The sequence below is a fragment of the Argiope bruennichi genome, chromosome 6, assembly GCF_947563725.1.
Source record: "Argiope bruennichi chromosome 6, qqArgBrue1.1, whole genome shotgun sequence".
NCBI classification, from domain to species: Eukaryota; Metazoa; Arthropoda; class Arachnida; order Araneae; family Araneidae; genus Argiope; species Argiope bruennichi.
This window is the reverse complement of record NC_079156.1, coordinates 84,463,974-84,486,951: the sequence shown is the minus strand read 5'-3', so window position 1 is coordinate 84,486,951 and position 22,978 is coordinate 84,463,974. Positions and strand designations below refer to the sequence as shown.

Here is a 22,978-nt window from a genome sequence, read left to right as displayed (position 1 = left end):
ACCATACCTAAAATACTATAATTCGGAAGCATGATCGAAAAGGCTTGTTTACCGGATGTATCAAGAAAGAGAACCAGCAAAAAGGGAAGAATTCCAAAAATGAATCCAATGTGAAATATACACAATGCATATTAAAAATATTTAATGAGCCTCCCCCCTCCCTTTTCCTCTTTACGTTACCATTTATTGAAATGCTGGAATAGTTATCTCGAAAAGGCAATTGCGATTCGAACAACGTTCGGACTTCAATTTTTAGTGTTTTAGATATTAAAGAGTTTATTTAAATTTTGCATGTTAAGTATGTGTTATTAAAAAAGTAGAGCTAGATGAATTTGGTAAGCAAAAGAGCTGTATCGAAAATGGGAAAAGTTGTTCTTAATACATTTACAGTGAAGGTTCTTTATAGTACGTTACTCATTCGATCATAATTCTCATTAATTTGTTGTTTTGGAACAATCCCTTGAAAGACCTATTAAATGGATTTTACTGTATAATATTCATATGTAATTAATTGTGTAAAATCTAGTTGGATAAATTTTAATTTGAAGGCGTGAATTTTCAATGATTGTGATTTCTTTCAGGTTTTCTGAATGTCTCTATCCATTTGAAAATTGTTATTTATTGGACCAATATTGCCGAATTTTAAGTTTTTATTGAGAAATAAAAAAATTTCGAAGCTTTTATTTTTTCGGTTTCAGATTCTGTCATTTTATAACAATTTTTTTTAATAAAAATACTTTATTTTTTAAAAAACTTTTTTTTTGATCTTTATTTATTTGTCTCTCTTGGCATGTAAAGGTATGCCCTGATAAACGAGCAGCAAAAACCAGTGAAGTTAAGAGCATGAAATTTGGGAATTTATCTTTTGGGTATTAGAGGCCCACCAAGAAAAGATTTTACAAGTTTTTAGTTCGAAATTTAATTAAAAACTGGATTTTAGCTGATTTAGCAATAATACCAAATTTGTTTGAATTATTGCTTTTTTTTTTTTTAGTTTTAATAATTTTTGCAAAATCAGTTTTCACAAAAGCTTTGGAAATCAATCATACACTGCTATTTGCTACTGCTATTGTCTTGACACAGGAATACCTTCGCTCGGGAAAGCTAATTCAACATCCATCATAATTTAGATTATTCTGTTTTAAAAATCATTCTTAAAATGCTTCATCTTAAAAGGACTGATGTAATTGTCCAAGAAAATAAAATTTGAATTTCTGAGCTCTCAAGTTTCACATCTGCCTAGAATTTTGGAGAATCGTGGCGACAGCTACATTAGGACTCGAGATCTGACGTTTGTTCTAGATCATTCGATGCTATTTTACGAAAGCTATAAAACCCGGGAGTTAGAGTCAGCAGGCGAACAGAGAGAGGTGACTATTTGAGCGGTCTCTTTTCGGAATGTTGTCTCCAGCGAGTTCTCTCTGTGCACTTTGTGCTGTTGCGATTGTTTAAAAGCAATTTGCTTCCTGTTCGACTGTTTACTGCACGTTGACTGCATTTTGCTATTGTATATTCCTACAGAATAAAGCATCATTATCCTTTAGTGAGATAGCTGGATTTTTTCACTGTGCACCCAATGTATCAGATTTGGATTTCCCCTAATTATATTAATATGCTGCTTTGATGTAACAAATTTCAATTATGCTTTGATCAGGAGGATAATACTTTCACCAACACTCCTTTTCCAAACTTCCATGCTGCATTTGCGAAAGGGCTTTTCTCTTTCGACGTCTTATTTAGGGAACACCAAGCCACAATTGCAGCAAATCTGTGATCAAATTAGGTTTATAGTCCTAAAGCCGAAACATTTCTACCAGACCCCAGCAGTCAAATATAAATTGCAAAGCATAAATATATAACTTTCTGATCAGTTTAAATACTTGTATGAGGAAATAAAGAGAGAAGCATGCAAGTAATATATGAAAGAAAATACAAACTTGCTTGGCATCAAGAGAAGATGAATAAGGCAACATGAAACAATCTTTGTTTACAGACTTCAGTCGAATAGTTCTTGCCATGCTTAAGGGAAATGAATGAAAATTATTCATGCACAGAAAATAAATGTGCAGCGAGTAAACAGTATGAAAAGAAAATGGATGACTAATGTCAGCCATAGTATTTACAAATAAAAACATGACAAAACAAAAGAGCTTCGTAACTTTTACATTTCTATTGCTGTAGATTATACTAGATACCATTAGGTCATTTCTCATTGGCTATAGACTGGGTATCTGCAATTTAGTTAAAAATTAAGATTTTCCTCGATTCTATGAGACTAAGTTCATCAAATGAATAAAGAACAAGCAGATTAACAGGCAGCTTCCCTAAAAATATTTTTTAATCGACCGCCTTACTCCATCCCAGCGAACTTACTCACCAAATCTGAAAACCGCCATTGTTCTACGCAATTACTCCATGTGTAATTGGCGAAATGCTTTTTAATTCGAGAAGACCAGAATTACAAACTTATGGAAAGAACTTCAAATTTTATAAGCAATTTTATATTGTTTATCCGTGAGCGGAATTCCCATCATCGAAAAATCCACTTTTTTTCTTCTTATTCTTTATTTTCTTCAGGAGAAAATATTACCAGAAAGTCATAAGCAGGGGTGATGCCAGAGGAGATCCCAAGGAAGCTTTCCTATCGAATATGATGCAGCACCCCGCCCCTTCCCACCGTCGGTGCAAAAAAATACCTTCTGAGGAAATGTTCTTCGAGAAGAAATTTTGACAATTTTTCCTTATTTAGCAACTTTTTTTTTATTTCAGCAGAATCATTACAAAATTTATTGTGGACACATAAACAGCTGAGCCCTGCACACAGTTGGGCAAAATCTTCGGCTTTATACCACAGTCACCCATATTTTTGAAGACAGAATATGGCGTGTCAGCAAATCATAAGATTTAAAAATCTATCTGTATACTATGTGTCGTGTTTTTGAACGGCAGCCAGATTCATCTAAACGGAAAACATTATTATAACTGCAACAGTACATTTCACTAGTTTCTGAAGTTTAATGAAGTGAATAGATTGATAAAAATTGTATTAACTCTATTAGTATGTATGTGAAAGCATTTTCAATATATTTCGCTTTGTTAAATAATATACTCGTGAAATCATGGTTCAGTATAGACTGTCAAAATTATATAATTTTTGGGATACAAAGCAAAAAGTCAAAAAAATTAGTTCTGCATCATATAATAAACAATCTTGATAAAATATATCGAAAAACCTGAATTCACCTGTACTAATATTAGGACTTACGTCAAAAGCTGGATTATCATAGTTTCCAATAAATCAAAACGTCTACCCATTTGTGGTTAAGTTTGATTTGTCATAGTATGTTTATTTATTACAGTTTAAAAGTTCTTTCGTTTTATCTTATGCGAAGTTATATCTGCGAATGAATGTGAAACTACATTATTTGTAAGTCTTTAAGGCTTTTCTCACTGTTAAATACATCCCATATGCTATAATATTTTACATGTAAAACCTTTGTGATGAATGTAGAAAGAAAAATATAAAAATGTTATTTAAAAAAAGTTGCTGCGTTGTAAAAATAACACGCTTTTGTTCAGTCATATTAACGTCCCATTTTAAAGCAACACTAGATCTGTTTTGGGACGGATCTCGTAAATCTGAACTGCTGTCAGATGATGAGAGCGACTCTTGAGCAGGCACCTTCCTGTTCAAACTTCCACACCCACCAGCGGGAGGACGTTTGGCCCGATGGATTTAACTTGCACCAGACCCGGTTATGCAACAGTTCTTCGGTGGAATAGAGACTCGAACTTGAAACCTAATGGTTCGGAAGCGGACACTTCACCATCATATAGCGACGGCCATGTGCATTCCTGTTATTGAATTGTAAGATTTGTAATTTGACAGTCGGATCCTATTTCTGGATTTTGTTCTGAGTAAACTTTAAAATAGACTTAACTGAGAAGCAAAGTTTCTTGATTCTAGGATCATTTTTACTGTGATGAGGGTAATTATTTCTTTTAAAATGTGCACAAGTTTGTTTGTTTGAATGAGGGGGATTTAGGGATTTTTAGCTACAAAGGCTGTCATCCCAGAATTCAACAATATCTCTAATTAATAAATGTCAAAAAATTTCAAGATGTGTACAAACCAGAAAAATAGGAAAATATATATATATATATATATATTCTTTTAAAGATTTTGAAAATACTTTTATATCCCGTTTATACAATGGGTTATTCAACTAAATGATTAAGAATGAAGTGGCGAAAATTTGAGGGAAGGATTGATACTTTTCCGTTAGCCGGGCGCAAGCGAAAAATCGCCAGATAATGTAGAATTCCGCCAAATTCGCGTGTGGTTCACAATTGGCGTCCGGCTAACGGAAAAGTACCAAAGGATCATCATTATATCTGCATTGCCCCCTCTGTCGGTGGACTTTGATAATATTCCCGGATACTTTTTTTTTTTTTTTTTTTTTGAAGATAGTGTGAAAATGCTTACGAGGAAGCTGTGTGTGATTGGTCACATAAATCAATAACTTAGTTCTAAATGAAATTTGAAAACGAAGACAATTTTCGTAGGTTATACAAAATAAACCGATTCCTGCAGAAGAAGAGGGCATGATACCGTCAGGAAGTTAAACCATAACTCTGCGGTAACAAAATGTCGTAATTCTTGATACTTAGAATTCCAAGAACACATTAGCTGCTCAAAAAATTAATGCAGAGAAAAGACTATGTGTTCATAGAAACGCTATTGAAAAAACGAAGTCGATGAATAAACTGCCTTATTTTAACCAATGATAAATTAAGTATATTCTAAATATTGTACTTTTTTTCAATTTTATATATAAAAATGGTTTATTCGTAAATTTTTTTTATCAAGATGTTTTGTTTGCCATTTATTCTGGGTAATCGACTCTACTGTACGTGAAATAATGTGAAAGCATTCTCTTTTTTTTAGTATACATAGTATAAAAAAAGTATAGTAATCGTCAAACAAACGAACTCGAATTTTTGGCGAATTCTATGTTTTACACCTGGACTTAATACGTTTTTGGAAAATGTGCGTCTGTCTGTCTATGACAAAGATAACTCAAAAACTCTTTGAGCTAGATGGATGAAATTTGCTATACGGTCTTTACATCAAATTTATAGATTTCTATCAAATTGTGAGCAAAATCCATTTAGAGGAAGTCTGTCTATCCGGCTGTTCGAATGCAATTAAACAAGATAACTACAAAACGAAGAGATCTAGAGAGGTAAAATTCGGTGCACAGTTTAACATCTATAGTGTGGACAAATGTCAAATTTTGAACCAAATCCATGGAGGGTGTACTGACTAGCGCCCTCTATGAACGAACTCTAAAAAAGACCAGAACGAAAGACGGCTTGATGGAGTGATGTGAAAATGGTGTGTGGTAAACGGTGTCTGTGATGTGTTCGAGGAATATGGCCTCCTGTTAACAAATTTAAATGCTGAAACCACTTTATATCTTTATATATGTGTATGTGATGTGTGCAATTAATTACTTATTAAAAAAAATATTGAACTAAAAGGTTGTTGACCATTTTTGCTTTTAAGAGACGTCACAAGGGGTTGGCCGTCTGTTGATCTGTACTTTCAGAAACATATAAACGCGATATCTCCAAAACGCAGTAACTTAAATATATTACATTTGATATGGGATTTTGTGACTACAAATGCAGTTTTGTATGAAACCTTTGTTTCAATCGGTTGAAGAAAACGTGTCTAAATTAGAAATTCTTTTTTTAAATATTATTCACCTCATTCCAGGGATTAAACGCCAAATAACTCACCAAAGATGACATGATAGATTCAGTAAAAATGCAATATTCTCGCCAAAGATTAATATTTTGTAACTACTGTATACCAGTGTAATGATTCAGCTTCTTCCCTGCTTGACCATGGTGACGTTCCTTTTCCCCACACACCATAATTAGCATCCAGACAGCAGTATCAGCAATGGCGACGCCCTACCGCAGTGTAAGTGTTTCCAGAAGTGCCAGGTGGTCAACCCCTTTAAAGTAAGGACATCTGGGCAATTAGTGCGAGTCCAGATAAGGGACCCACCAGCATTGTATTTGAAACAGATGTAAACCTGCATTCCTTACATTGTGAAGGGTGGCTCTTCAACGGATTCCCACGGTCAACGGTAGACCAGTGAAGTTGTTGCTGAACTACTATTGGATAACCGGGAAAATGGTCCGATGTGAATGAGGGTGGGAGCAGGATAAAAGTGCGAGGAGATTGGAAGAGGGAGAAGAATCGTGCAGAAAGAAGCAGAGAGCGAAGTGTCCGACGAGAATTCCACCCGAGAAGATTCGGTGGATCCCTGGAGCTACGCCTGTGTTTGCGAGAACGCTAAGAGTCGGCTAGCTATTTTCTTGGGAGGTTTCTCCGAAAGTATTCGAGGAACCATCCTTGTTGTGTCGAATAGAATACGAATATCACATTTAACCTAGATGATGAACTGTAATTTTATGTAAATAAAGCTGTAAATAAAGAATTTGATCATAACGCTACCTTTTATTGGATCGAGACTTTACACCAGTTTCATGCAATGTTTCTGTGGGATAACATCTTTATTATAGAATATGCGATAGAGTTTTGGAAACCCACTCCCACTGTTTTTTTTATTTTTTTTTTTGTCTAAAATCATTATCTATCATTTTAAGACGATGGTTTACCATGTCGTATTCTAAACAAGGCTATTGTCGGATAGGCAAAGTAAGCAACTGTCAGATTAATTTTGCTGTATTTTCAAGTTTATCTAATTTTGCGCTTTCATTTGATTTGTAGTTTGTTGATTGATTTAAAGTCGGATTTCCCGAGAACTTTATATCTGATTATTTAGAACGCGTTAAAAAGTTTTGTAAAATTTGCTTACCATTTTATTTAAAATTACTTTATTTTCCTTTTTATATATATATAAAAATCATATTGTATTCAATTCGTTTGAATGTAATTCGCAGTAATTCGCAGTTAAGTATTTTGCTAATTCAGCTTCTTGTGATACTTAAAAATATTAATATAATAAATAAATATATTAAATTAAAATAAATTTAAATAAATATTTAGTTTTGGAAGTTTGGAAGTTCTCTTAAACCTTGCCTAATGATCCTTAGAGAGCTTACTCTATCCCTAATTCTAAGCCTTAATATAATCCTTCGTCCTATGAAGAAAATTATTATACAAGCGAATATAGTATTGGGATGTATCTTAAAATCATTCGCAGTCATACCCAAAATGAAATGAGTAGAAGTCATTTATTGAAGAAGTTGACCAACAAGATACATAGAATCTAATATATATATAGTAAATAGCGTACAATTATTTACCGCAAGAAATAAGAAAACAAACTTTTTGATGATATCCAATGCAGTTAACTTCCATCCTGGAATACAAAAGGAGTGACATCACATTATAACACACCAGTAATGACGACATTGCTGGGATCATCTCCTTCAGCACACACAATGTCAGACCTGCAACAGTCCGGGTAATGTCCAGATCTTCGGACCAGATGACAATTGGGGCTTCCCGATAATGCTGATTGACCACACCTATAGGAAGACAAAGCAGGGAATTAGTTTTTTGTCATATTGAAATATGACTTACTATTGTGATCAAAAAGTACTTGGAATGGTGGCATAAAACACAAATTATCAATTTATTGATCAGATTTTATAGCAGTTTCTTCAAAGTAAACTCCTCCGACTGGTCCGCACGTTTTTCCAATAATCAAAGCATGCAAGAATTTTTTGAAACCGCTTTTAAGCTCATAGCGAATTTTCCTTTGTAGAGTTGATGGATTCGAAACGGTGAGTATGAAGACAGAAAAAGTCACACGGTGTAACACCAGGTGAATACGGAGCTTATGAAGCATAATTTGTTAAATATTTAGTTAAAAACTCGTAAATATTAATTGCACTATGAGAAGGCGCTTTATACAAAACCCTGAGTTCTCTTCACATTTCAGCCGGTTTTCGAAGAATTGCTGCACACAAACGGAATGAAATAAAAAAGAGTATTGACTTTTTTGTTAGTTGATAGGAATTCATAATCTCAGCACCACAAGAATCAAAGAAAGCAGAAAATTATCTTTACTTTTTAATGATTTTGAAGATGTCTTTAATTTTTAGAAACGAATTGTTTTGAGAAAGCATATCTCGAGTCATTTGAAAGGATTATAATTTTCGAATAATTTCAAAGGCTTAAGGAAAACTCGAGAGGTGACGCAATCCTAAAGATCTTTTAAAATTTCTTGGGCAGGAACCAAATGGTATAAGAATTTGTTCAGTGATGTCTCTTATTGTCAAACAAAGATCCTCAAGTACCTATTCTTTGACATCGATATTTGATCATTAATCGAAGTGGCTGCACTATCATATCGCAGTCATCAACGACAGATTCTTAACTATCTTTAAACATTTGGTTAACATAACAACTTGAGATAATTATTAAATACAGTTGTTTTTGATAAAGAATCAAACTTTTTGCAATATTTTAAACACTTTTGTAACAGAAATTGATTTTCGAAAACAAAATGTGATGCATGTTCTTTACTCAGTAGCACTCGCTATTTCTGAAAATTAATAAAGTGAAAATTCTTATTTCTTTAAAAACAAATTTATTTTCAGACAATAAAATAAAATTAATTCCTGACTATTGTCAGATTTTTAAAGAAGTCGTAAAAATGTTTAATAAAAGTTTGCAGACGATATCTATTATATATGTATTTTAAATGAAGCATACCGGATACTTTTTTATCACACTAATATTGCTATAGTATGAATAAACAAATAAATTCAGGATAAATTTTATGTATCATTAGTCTCAGTTCCTCTTATCAAAGGGGAAAGTCATTGTCGGATAATTGAAAATTATTAGATAGGAAAGTGAGGGGGGGAGGGAAGATGATACTTTTTATGTAAAATTCCTATAGTATGCATTAAACTCAATATCTTACATGGTATACAATTTCTCAATATAAAAAATAGGGAACTTAAATTTAAAAGAAAAATTAATCATTTAGGTAAACTGAATTCAGAAAAGCTAAATACTATTTAAGAATATTTAAGAAAATAAGATAGTTTGAGCTTGTTTTTAAAAAACTTGTGATAGTACTGAGCTTCTTGTAATTCGAAGTTCATAAAAAGTCTGTACCTAAGATATTTTGTTGCATTTAATATATTTTAAGTCAGCTTTAATAACATGTAGTCTATTTTAACTTCACTTGTATATCAAATTCCACCGCCATTGCTTCAAACTAGAATATTTCATTCGCTGTCACTTTAAATATAAAGTGTTAAGGTGTTGGCGCATTCTCAATGCAAAAAGTACTGAATTACGTAGAGGGCGCCACAAGTGTACCTAACTTTTAAGTGTTATATGCAAGCCATGCTGTTGTACCGAGCGTTTAGCTTCTGTATCTGTTATCAGAGAAGTGAAAATTAGAACAAGAAAAGAGAACTTGTGGTTTTTTTTAACTGAGCTGTCACATCATTCATTGGGCCGTCGATGTAGGAATCACTTGTCATTAGAGCATTTATTGGGTTACCTATTATCATTGTGAATAATTTATGCAATCTTTCATTTTTGTGGTGATAGTGAAATGTGAAAAAAATATGTAAAAAAAAAAAAAAAAAAAATGCCTATCACCTTATTCATTAGGCCGTCGATGGAAGAATTGCTAGTTATTTAGAGCATTTACTGGATTGCATTAATCAATCTCATGTAAAAAGAAAAGCCACTCAGTTTTATTCTTCTGTCAATCATCCTATATGAAAACTGCAGGTAACATTTTAAAAGTAATAAGGAACATTAAAAGATGCTGAACCAAAAATTTTCATAGGAAATTGTATGCATATTTAGAATTCTACTTTGAAATTTCAAATGGCAACACATTTTTGAATTCATATATTTACTATTTCATATATTGTAATTTATTGTAATATAAATATATTTACCATAGAAAAATTACCCTGGGTAAAAATTTTGGTTTATATACCATGATTACGTCGGGAGATATTTGAAACTTTCTACTAAGGGGCCATTTCCATATTTAGATATTTATATTCTAAATACTCTGAACGTCGGTGATAGTAATTTTTATTTTTGTAAATATTTAAAAGCTAGTCTGCAAAGTTATAATATTCATATTAAAATTGATTGCTATTTCATGAAGGAGAATTTATATTTATTTGTATTATTTCATATTTATGTTCATTTACATTTATAATTTTTTTTAATATTTAGTACTTTTTTAAAGTACTTTTGAAATATTTTTTTACTTAATCATCACATATTTTACAGCTTTTTATATAAATATTGAAAATAGTTATAAAAATAATTATTAGATATATAATTATGAGAATAATTATTCCATAGGATGCCTTTCAGAACTAACCAGTTTCATAATCAAAAATTTATATTAATAAGGGGGGGGGGCACGGGGTTGATATCTGAGTTCGGGATGAGATTTAGTATAATGATAGTATACATTTAGAATGTTCATTCACGAAAATATTAAAACGCAATGGCCAGTCAATTTCGAGAAAATGGTCCTCAAACTTTTGATAAGGCTTATATACTGATAACTTCACTTAAGTCCCGATTATCCTAATGGCGTGGTTGTCTAGGTAACCGTCTCGTACGAGGAAGGTAATGGTTCGAATCTGGTTGTGAATGGGTTTTTTTTAAACATTCTTATTCAAATAAAAATTTACAAATACTTTTAATTAATATGTTTTTAATTTTTTTTATCCAAATATAAATATTTAGTATTAAAATACATAATAATAAAATTTAAATTTAAAAAAATTATAAATACCGGTGCATTTAAAAAAATAAAACTATTTAAATTTAATTAACGATTTACAGATAGTTTTGACTAATATGTTGCGGGACGGGACGTGATAGTTGGGACGTGAGTCAAGTTATCAGTATATAAGCTTTACCGAAACTTTGAAGACCATTTTTTCGAAATTGACTGGCCATTGCGTTTTAATATTTTCATGAATGAACATTCTAAATGTATACTATCATTATACTAAATCTCATCCCGAACTCAGTTATCAACGCCGTGCCCTCCCCTTGTATGAATAATTTGTTTAAACATAACAAAGCTAATTTAATTAAATTGGCATTGAAATATAACATTTATGAACCAGCTGTATTAAATGAATAAAAAGAATTACAATTCGTGTTAATATAATAAATGTATCTTAATAAAAAAAATACAATTATTCTTTAAATAGAAGAATAGATGAGAATACATTGAGATTTAATTTTTAACATTCTTAAAAGTTCGAAATTCTTTTTAAAAAGGTTAAAAATAACTCTAATTAGTCAGTGAAGGATTTCCGCACAGGCGTTGGAGACAGTAAACTAACTTGAGATGACTTCAGACTTTGGGGGGGGGGAAGCCCTCAAAACCTATATCGTAATGCTGAATCGGCAGCACACACACACACACACACACACACACACACACACACACACACACACACACACACACACACACACACACACACACACACACACACACACACACACATATATATATATATTATCATTCTGCTGAAAAATTTAAGGCTTTATTTTAATTATTTTTTAATTTTAATTCAATACTATATAATGTTAGAAAAAATATATAGTTTTGACTCTTTTGTGTGTTCGTTCTTCTAAGTAAAATGTGTGCACTTGGCGAATAAAATCTTTTTTATAATGCTCAGAAGTATTGACAGTAAACGAAACTGAGGCAACGTGAGCATTTCTTCTTTATACACAGGAGTACATTTAAGAGCTGAAAGGGTCTTGTAATTTAATGATGATAAAAGGGGGTTAGCATCCTCCTAAATTTATGTCCGAGGGAAATGAAGTGTCTTTATATCTCTCTATCCCTTCAACTCCCATTGGACAAATATCTCTATCTGTTGTCAACTGTTCAAGACAGGAATAAGAATAACGATTTAGGAGCAAAGATTAAGAACAAAAATTTAGGAACAAAGAATAAGAACAAAAATTTAAACGATAAGAACAAAGGCGATGCGAATCATTGAAAAATAGTTAAAACTGAAACTGTTTTGAAAGAGGTAAGAAGTCATTTTTTACACAGATTTGTTGTATTAATTATTTTCTTATAAACACATGATTTTTTAAAACTATTTCTAAGAAATATCTGCAAATATAAATTAATAATAAATGTTCATGATAAAATAGAAAAGGGTATTCAATCTATTTGAATATCGTGAACATTTTAAGCATGAATATCAATTCAATTTGAAATGGATATCGAAGCAGTTATAAATATGTATGTTGTGATAATTTCTTGTCTAATATAACAATTTTAACTGTCGAAAATAACAAGATAATTCAAACATCTACTGCGATTTTGGTATAAATCGGTGAAATATTTTTTCATTAATCGTACATTTGATAATATTAATTCTTTCTTTTTTAATAAGTTAATTTCCATGAATCTTTTAAAACGATTTAATTATAAGTTTAATAACCAGAGAAGAACATATTGTTAATATGACAATAAAGAACTTACATTGGCATAAAATGTTGTGTTTTGCAATTATATCATTTAAAACTTTATAAGTGAAAGCTTTTTTAGCTTAACTTAGTTTTATTAGCACTGTGAATCATGCATTTCTTCAGATTGCTGCCCATATTTGTTTTTAAAAACATTTAAGGGAATTTATCTTTTTTCAATAATTTCTCCTCTAATTTTTTTTTTTTCGTTCAGTTTATCAGAGATATGCTTATATTTTCTGCCTGCAACTGTCTCTATTGGTCACGTTGCAAAATTGTTTAAAGATAAATTTTATCAAAATTGTCTAAATTATATAAAAAAAATTAAACACTCATTTTTTAATAACATTACTCAGAAAAGTTCATTAATAGATTGGTTTTTCTTTTCAATGCGAATATGTTATTTAATTTTCATGCCTCGAGATAAAATGCACGATGTGCGATCACTTTTTAGAATCGGAGGTATGCCTACATAAAATGGCATCTAGGACCAATATTAAATAAGCACCATTCCTTACTGTTATTCATAAATTATAAACTGGTTATCTCTTAGAGAACAAGGAGAGCTAAGTTTGAAAATGCAGGACTAAATAATGATAAATGAAACATTTGATTACTAATATTGCATATTGTTACAATTTGGAACCTCTGGCGTCTAATTGGCTTTCTGGCTGTTTGTAAATAATCTATACTTATATAAAGCTCAATGTGTGTGTGTATTGACGTTGTACAGACCAGACCGTTTGATCTACAGCTACCAAATTTGGTACATGTATACCTTGGAGGTCGGGAATGTGCACCTGGGGTCCCTTTTTTTAAATTTTTAATTAGAATTTTAATTATTAATTAAAAACTAACTTTCCATCCAAAAAATATTTTCATGTTCCCCACCGCCAAATGAATAAAGTTTCAGTTTTTTTCCCACGCTATAGAGGTAACCACTTTAATTTAAAGCATAAATTCTACGGGAGCTAACAGAATATTAGAGAGATACATATTACGTTATGACTGAAGGGGTTTATAATATTATGAGTGAATTATATGACAATCAAAATGTGAAGTTTTAAAATATTTTGATGAAGAAGCTATTAAAGTAGGAATTGCAGAAAATATTTAATTATTAAAATTTTAACGAACATTAAGATTGGTGAACCAGCTGGTCACCAAAGGCGGCTAGTACTATATAAAATATTTTTGAACCAATCTCGAATGTTGCTATAAATTAGACGTCTTCGGTAAAAATCTGGTTCTCTCATCAAATTATTTGCATTAATTTCATAATGCCAACCAATTTTAATTTTATTGAATTAATTTCATTTTCGGTACATTGAAAACATTAATTGCTACAAACATCCAAGCAAAAAAATGGAAACTTTAAAAGGAATAGCACAAAAAAGTAGAGAAAACCAGAGCAATTGATACGCAGCATAAATTGAAAGGTGGAAGAATGAACTACCGAAAAGTTCTGTGTCGTAGCAAAAAAGATGCGGAGGAGATTTGGTTAGGAGCAGAAGAAATAATAAACGCAACAAAGCAACAACATTCCAACTAAATAAGGGAGATGCTGAAAGCATGGGAAATAATTGCATCCTGTGTTATGAAGCATCACCCTGATAAGGCAGTAGTTATGCGAGCTACAAATTTATTTAACAATACTGTGTCTTATTTTCGACACATTTTGAAGGTAAGACAAATGACTTTAAATAATTTTCTTTAAAACCAGCGAAAGTGGTCTCCCTAAAATTTTCTCGCATACTCTCTAATAAAGTTATCATATTAGAGAACGTCTTACATCGCTTTGGCGTACAATAGTTAAGAAATATTAACTTTTGACGTGAATGTAGCATTTCTCCTTGGCGAGTTGTTTTACGATTAATTCCTGACATGCATTAATAGGACCCAAAAATGGAATTTGTGTTTTAGACACGTTTTTCTCAACCGATTGAAATAAAAATTGGACACAAAACTTCACTTGTCACGAAATCCCATACCAAATTTGATGTAATGAAGTCATTGCGTTTTCGAATTATCGCGGTCACATGTTTCTTAAAGTACAGAGCGACAGACGGCCAGGCCTTGTTACATTTGGCTCAAAAACCGATAAGTGTCTGTACTATAGATTTTAATTCTGCATACAGAATTTCTTCCATTATTCTGTTCTGTAATTATCGTGTTAACCTATATTCGGACATCCGTACAGACAAACTTCCTCTGAGTGGATTTTGTTCAAAATTTGATAGAAATCTATATATTCGGTGTAAAGACCGCATATCAAATTTTTATCATCTAGTTCAAAGCGTTTTTGTGATATCTTTGACAAAGACAGACGAACATAAGGTATAAGAAACCATCATATGACTTTCAGCTGTTTCATTTGACGATTTAAGTTCATAATGATTTTTAACGAAATTTTCTGAAGAGGGAACGTCTAGTCATTAAACAACTCACTCAGTCAGAGGAAAGAAGACATAAAAGAAATCAAGAAATATGCTTCAAACAGAAGATTTAAGTGAGCACCTAAATAGGCTAAATCGTCGTCAGATAATTAATCTGATTGAAGGAAATGGAAGTTCATATCTTTAAAGATAATTATTTTACAAGAATGTATCCCTTAAGACTAAAACATGCCTTTGCATTAATATCAATTTCATTTCCAAGAAATTTTCACTTGATTTTAATAATATTTTTAATTCAATTTCATACACATTATGTAATAAAGTTTTAAATATTATGATGGAATTCAAATCCATCCATCAAAGATTCAATTGCGTGCTTTTATCAATTATTAAGTCTGTAGTAGGTAGGATTTTCGCTTCCTCTTTTATGTTGTGACATATATACGTTTCAATTTGCAGTAAACTGATTCTATCGAATTGATACTTTTCAGTTGTATCAAATAACAAAGTGAATTAAAGAAAACATTCCAAATTAATTATCTAAGAGCTTAAAAGGTGAATTAACTGGGCGAACAAGCTGGTTGCCAGAAGCGGCTAGTTTAAAATAAACGTTTCATTGTGATATTAATCATTGTGAGCTCAGATTAAGTATAGAATTTTGACCAATTTCTGTCAAATCGTGCCAACTGTAGAAAATTCCCTAAATGTTAACTACAGAATACAGTTAGGCTACCATATTTAGCAGCTTATCGCATTTTAGAAACTACAGTTTGCCGACTGTACCGCTTTCTTCAATTTAACCCAAGACGAATTAAAAAGACAGTGAAATTTACCCTTGTCCAGTGTAATGTCCATTAGAGCAAATGATTCTTTCACAGTCGTCATCACTATAATATGTCTCTCCTACAGGGATTCTTCCAAAACGTTTGGTCTCGCAGTAACCTGAAAAAAAAAAGTGTTTAAGGCTTAGAAGAAAAAGACGAATCAACATAATGATTTTCTTAAAAACTTGATAGTGATGAAAAACTTTGATATAAAGACGACATATTCTATTTCATTTGCTTAGTGCCTTGTGTGATGGAATAATCGTATTTTCTAACAAATAGACGGACAGTCAGATATAGTTCCATAATTGATTTTTTTTTTGAACTGAAGATCCTCTAAAATGTCAAGATCAAAATTTTCGACGCTAGCAATACTTTTCTTAGTACAGTACAACAACCAGAAATTAAATGAAGCCTTTAAATAGAATTTATTAAAATTTTCATCTCTTCATATTTTTTTATTTTTAGAAATGAATAAAATAGAAATTTTATTTCCTGATTGTTGAAAAGGTTTCCTTAATGTTTTTGGAGATCGATATGAAAGATTTTCCTAGAACTCTGTTTCTACAAACCATTTTTCAAATTACAAATTTTTATAAATTTCTTCCGTAGTAATGAAACTTTTATCCACTTTTAAACTTTATTCATAAATTAGATAAAATTCTATTTTTGCTACCTTAAATACATCATAATACATAGACTCGTAGTTTGATAATAAGTGTACTTTTTTTTTATAACTTTCACGTACAAACAATAATTCTTCCAATTGGCATACTCTTACTGTGTATGGCGCTTAACGCGATCACGAGTAATATTATGATTCGTTTTCTATGATCAAAATATTCTGATCTCGAACTGTGGGGTAAGCAAATAAGGATGGTTCTTGATGAAATTTTTAGGGGCCATAGGCTTACATGTGAGATAAAAATTAGTAAAATTAAATCAGAAATTGAGATTGGGAGACAGGCTCTTTGTTTCCTTGATTATTTTTAATTTATAGATTGCTAGAAAATTGCATGCACTTACGTGGCGTTATTGCGTTGCGACTCGATGCAGTGAGATCGTTAAATTATTTATCTACCAATCTCACTCATAACTAATTAATCATAGCTAATTAGTTAAATCTTTTAAAATTTGCGAAAATCGGAGAAAAGATCACAACATTAATGTAAGAACTATTGGATTGAAAATTTTTGTTCCTGATTAGAATTATTCCTCGACTTTTAAAAATATTAATTTGAATTTTTTTTTAAAATAGAGAAAGTAACAAAAAAAAACACAAAAAAAAAAAAAAAACTGATATTTTCTAAAAATTCACAAAAACTTTTTAGTCAATATTTTTTGCTCCGAAACTAATTCAGATGTCCAAAATCGGATGTCTGATTCCAGTAAGTTTATTAAAAGTACTCTTCAAAAAATATTTGGTTGACAAATTTTAAAATTGAATAAAAGAAAGCATTTTTTTAAAAACTGATAAATTTTAATTTAAGAAAACTTTAAAAAAAATCAAACTTTAAATTTCTAAATAGTAAAAATATTATAAAAATTTTAATTTCTGTACAGTTTACACTACAAATACAGCAAAACAAAGCAAATTTTGAGAAAACTATAGACACAAAAATTTTTCGTGTACCGCTTTTCCTTAAGCAGGTATAGAAAGAGACAGAGAGTGAGAGATGATTTTCTGAATTTATAACGGAAAATACCTAAACCAAGTGAAAATATTCTTCCCTATGAGTCTGCAATATGACCCGTCTTAAGCGGCGGTCCAACGACCTGCCACCTCACTGATTTGGTCATAAATCTGACATCCAACCCCACTGGGAGACCACACTCCCCCGTCGCCCGTGGTACGCCTGTAGCTTTCCGCAAAATGTCGGTAGATGGATAAACATCAAAGAGCCGGAAAATTTGTTTGGGCTATGGGGGGGGGGAAGGGAGCCAAAGAAACTGAGGGTTTTGAGCGGTCGAAAGTAGAACGCATGCCGTCTGAAGATTTCTCTGGTCATGGATCCGCTGCCACAGGCGGGGGTGGCACCACGAAAAGCGGCGGTCCAACGACCTGCCACCTCACGGATTTGGTCATAAATCTGACATCCAACCCCACTGGGAGACCACACTCCTCCGTCGCCCGTGGTACGCCTGTAGCTTTCCGCAAAATGTCGCTAGATGGATAAACATCAAAGAGCCGGAAAATTTGTTTGGGCTATGGGGGGGGGGGCGGGAAGGGAGCCAAAGAAACTGAGGGTTTTGAGCGGTCGAAAGGGGAACGCGTGCCGTCTGAAGATTTCTCTGGTCGTGGATCCGCTGCCACAGGCGGGGGTGGCACCACGAAAAGCGGCGGTCCCACGACCTGCCACCTCACGGATTTGGTCATAAATCTGACATCCAACCCCACTGGGAGACCACACTCCCCCGTCGCCCGTGGTACGCCTGTAGCTTTCCGCAAAATGTCGCTAGATGGATAAACATCAAAGAGCCGGAAAATTTGTTTGGGCTATGAGGGGGGGGGGCGGGAAGGGAGCCAAAGAAACTGAGGGTTTTGAGCGGTCGAAAGGGGAACGCGTGCCGTCTGAAGATTTCTCTGGTCGTGGATCCGCTGCCACAGGCGGGGGTGGCACCACGAAAAGCGGCGGTCCAACGACCTGCCACCTCACGGATTTGGTCATAAATCTGACATCCAACCCCACTGGGAGACCACACTCCCCCGTCGCCCGTGGTACGCCTGTAGCTTTCCGCAAAATGTCGGTAGATGGATAAACATCAAAGAGCCGGAAAATTTGTTTGGGCTATGGGGGGGTTGGAAGGGAGCCAAAGAAACTGAGGGTTTTGAGCGGTCGAAAGAGGAACGCGTGCCGTCTGAAGATTTCTCTGGTCATGGATCCGCTGCCACAGGCGGGGGTGGCACCACGAAAAGCGGCGGTCCAACGACCTGCCACCTCACGGATTTGGTCATAAATCTGACATCCAACCCCACTGGGAGACCACACTCCCCCGTCGCCCGTGGTACGCCTGTAGCTTTCCGCAAAATGTCGCTAGATGGATAAACATCAAAAAGCCGGAAAATTTGTTTGGGCTATGGGGGGGGGGGCGGGAAGGGAGCCAAAGAAACTGAGGGTTTTGAGCGGTCGAAAGGGGAACGCGTGCCGTCTGAAGATTTCTCTGGTCGTGGATCCGCTGCCACAGGCGGGGGTGGCACCACGAAAAGCGGCGGTCCAACGACCTGCCACCTCACGGATTTGGTCATAAATCTGACATCCAACCCCACTGGGAGACCACACTCCCCCGTCGCCCGTGGTACGCCTGTAGCTTCCCGCAAAATGTCGGTAGATGGATAAACATCAAAGAGCCGGAAAATTTGTTTGGGCTATGGGGGGGAAGGGAGTCAAAGAAACTGAGGGTTTTGAGCGGTCGAAAGGGGAACGCGTGCCGTCTGAAGATTTCTCTGGTCGTGGGTCCGCTGCCACAGGCGGGGGTGGCACCACGAAAAGCGGCGGTCCAACGACCTGCCACCTCACGGATTTGGTCATAAATCTGACATCCAACCCCACTGGGAGACCACACTCCCCCGTCGCCCGTGGTACGCCTGTAGCTTCCCGCAAAATGTCGGTAGATGGATAAACATCAAAGAGCCGGAAAATTTGTTTGTGCTATGGGGGGGGGGCGGGAAGGGAGCCAAAGAAACTGAGGGTTTTGAGCGGTCGAAAGGGGAACGCGTGCCGTCTGAAGATTTCTCTGGTCGTGGATCCGCTGCCACAGGCGGGGGTGGCACCACGAAAAGCGGCGGTCCAACGACCTGCCACCTCACGGATTTGGTAATAAATCTGACATCCAACCCCACTGGGGGACCACACTCCCCCGTCGCCTGTGGTACGCCTGTAGCTTCCCGCAAAATGTCGGTAGATGGATAAACATCAAAATTTGTTTGGGCTATGTGGGGGAAGGGAGTCAAAGAAACTGAGGGTTTTGAGCGGTCGAAAGGGGAACGCGTGCCGTCTGAAGATTTCTCTGGTCGTGGGTCCGCTGCCACAGGCGGGGGTGGCACCACGAAGGAAGGGTGACAGTTTTTTGACCACATCTGTGAAGATCATCCGGTCGTTGGACCTCGGCTTTAAGCGGCTGTCCAACGACCTGCCACCTCACGGATTTGGTCATAAATCTGACATCCGACCCACTGGGGGACCACATTCCTCCCTCGCCCGTGGTACGCCTGTAGCTTACTGCAAAATGTCGGGAGATGGATAAGCATCAAAGAGTCTGAAAATTTGTTCAGGCTATGGGGGGGGGGTGTCAAAGAAACTGAGGGTTTTGAGCTGTCGAAAGGAGAACGCGTGCCATCTGAAGATTTCTCCGGTCGTGGGTCTGCTGCCACAGACGGGGGTGGCACCACGAAAGAAGGGTGACAGTTTTATGACCACATCTGTGAAGATCCTCCAGTCTTGGACCGCGGCTTTAAGCATAGATTCGACATACCACTGAATGATTTTTACTCAGTGTCTTTTTCTTTTGATCGTTTCGTTAAAACTCCGACAGTGGCCTACAAATTTTCAACACACGCTACACTCCGCTTTTTAGGTTTTGAGGCTCGTGCTCACAGACACACGAATTGTGATACTTATAAACAATAAACAAATTGGAGGATTCGGTCAAAAATTTGATAACAATTCATGTACAATTCCTATTAAACCCATATACTGCATTCCTTCTATTTTGTTCACAATGTTTATAAATTATTTTTTGCATGCCCCGTGAAGGTTTATATTTCCTACTGATAGATTTTGTTCAAAATTTGACATGTTTTATATTTCCTACTGATAGATTTTGTTCAAAATTTGACAAAGATTTACGATTTTAAAGGATTATATACTATTTTTTATCTTCCTACTTTTTTCTGTTTTTAAATTATCGCGTTCTCATATAGATAGACATAATTCAAACCTGCGAAATAGTCTCCACGAAACTTTCTCGCATACTGTCTAATAAATGTACTTGTGTATTATTAACCACATGCCATTAGCGAACAAAAGTTACGACAGATCCCATTAGAGTATGTTTTTTGGTGATTATTCGCTGAGACGCGGTCAATACACAAGAACTAAATGTGCTTTTTAGAATGATTTTTTTCCCCTGGTTAAAGACAAATTTTGTCACAAAACTGCAAATGTAATTACAAAATTACATACTACATTTCACATATTTAAGTATATGAAATTACAAGCGGGATTATATGAATTATCAGCGGAAGTATATTAAATATAATATACTTCAGCTGAATGGATTTCGTTTAAAATTGTAAAGAAATCTACAAATTAGAGGTAGAAACCATCTAACAAATTTCATTTAACTAGTTGAAAGTGTTTTGAGTCACTGTGTTGACAGACAGATATAATTACAATTTTTTTTTTTTTTTTGGTTGGAATGGGTAGATTCGGGGAGTTCGGAAGCTGTGAAATTCGTCATAATCTCAAATGCGAATTTTTTAAAGATTACAATTCTTTCTCGACATATATTTCGAATTGAATTTTCTTGAAAAATTTATTTTCTAGAACTTACTTAGTAAATGGAGATCTGGATTATCAAAGTTCGACCGAAAATCCGAACTGTAAAACGATTGAAATATGCCCTATTTTTTACAGCGTTTTATTTAGCTATGAAGAATGGCAGATTAGGCATTTTGCGTCCCCAGACTTTGTATTATGACTCTGCTTTGTTAACAAATCTGCAAATTTAGTTTCACATTTCTACACATTTGAACTAAATCAATTTCTTAATGATAATTTTAGAACAATTTTTTTTTATTTATTAATTTTGTGATAATGTTTTAGTTTTTAATAATTTACTATGAATTTAGATTCAGATTTAACTAATTTTCAATTAAATATACTCATATATTATTTTTTTTATTTTAATAACTTTGTCAGTATGTATATGTTATTAATTTTGATTTATGTTTCCGTTCCCATCCGGATTTGTATAAACTACTCAAGTTCTCGATGCTTATAAACACGCAATGATAAAGTGAACGAAGTAAAGCAGATAGACACTAATTACATTTGTCTTAGTATGATCCTTACAAAGTCCTAATATTATCCTAACATTTCGTAATTATTAAAATTTATATTTTTCAAAATTATTTGTCAAGTTAATAGGAATTTTTTAATAGACTTGCCTATAGCCTTCTTAAGTTAAAGGTCCTAAGTAGCTGGCTAGCCGTCGATTAATATGGAAGAGAATAACTTAATAATATGTAAAATTTGAACTTACCATTTGATGTATCTATATATCTTCTATACTCATAGGCATCACCGAGAACGAGAAATACCAAAAAAATGGCAGTCAGTGGAAATAAAATATTGAATCTTTTCATGATGTTAAACTGTTTGGTCTTTTGCTAGATCTGAAGTCAAATGGTGCGAAAAGGCAAAATTTAATCAAGCAGGAAGGGAAATTTCCTGTCATTAATAGCTATATTTCGGAAATTGTTTTAGAAAGATAATGGTTAAAATAAGGAAACGTTTCCTGTGTTCTAACGTGTGGGTCAATTCCAATGATTAGTGTAAAGAAAAGAAAACAAAAATACTTCTTTTTTACTTGCTTTCGCATTTACTTGTTTATTTTAAAATTAGCCGCCTTCAGCGCCTGATTCTTCGGCCACCATACTAATCTAATCAATAATAATCTATAATGTTAATTAACATTGAGCTATATCTTATCACTTCAAATAAAAACGCAATTTTAAATTATATTTCCAGAATGAGCATTGGATGTCCTAATTTATTAGTTAAGTTCGCAGAGTAGCGAAAGTAATTGGCGAAATCAGTACAGTTGTTGAGGCGGTCTACTTCAATCAGTTTTATTTTGCGATATCGCAGAAGGGCTAAATGGGTAATAGATGATGATTTTTTTCAATATTATGTTCTTTTTAATGAAATAAAAGGCTACACGCCTTGACCAGTAGCGAAGATTAAGAGATTGAGCCTTGGATTTTGACAGTTTCAAATATTTAGACTGGCTTAAAAGTGTATAAATTACAATTTTTAATTTCTACTTTGTTGGTTAAGGAACACTTAAATTGATTAACAATTAGCCCCCTTTGGCGCCCAGCTGGTTCGCCCGGATTAGTTCTCGATAAAATTTTCAAATTAATAATTTATTTTTGTCTTTTAGTAGCTTCTTCAACAATATATATATATATATATATATATATA

General features: G+C 33.9%; 1 protein-coding gene across 1 annotated transcript; it reads right to left on the bottom strand.

Annotated features, from left to right (window-relative positions):
• Positions 1 to 7,256: 7,256 nt before the first annotated feature.
• On the bottom strand, positions 7,257 to 22,192 carry LOC129972613 (toxin-like protein 14). Its single transcript, XM_056086812.1, has 3 exons — positions 22,035 to 22,192; positions 15,780 to 15,888; positions 7,257 to 7,572 (listed from the first exon to the last, which is right to left on the bottom strand). The coding sequence occupies exons 1-3, from the start codon at positions 22,135 to 22,137 to the stop codon at positions 7,431 to 7,433; spliced, it is 354 nt and encodes a 117-aa protein (XP_055942787.1). The 5' UTR covers positions 22,138 to 22,192; the 3' UTR covers positions 7,257 to 7,430.
• Positions 22,193 to 22,978: the final 786 nt, after the last annotated feature.

Bases quoted from the DNA above. Each gene is read 5' to 3' on its own strand.
- LOC129972613 (XM_056086812.1), bottom strand. From the start codon at position 22,137: ATGAAAAGATTCAATATTTTATTTCCACTGACTGCCATTTTTTTGGTA. The intron at 15,889-22,034 runs GTAAGTTCAAAT...TTTTTTTTTCAG, and splicing joins ATATATAGATACATCAAATG to GTTACTGCGAGACCAAACGT. The intron at 7,573-15,779 runs GTAAATTTCACT...GTCTTCCTATAG, and splicing joins GGACATTACACTGGACAAGG to GTGTGGTCAATCAGCATTAT.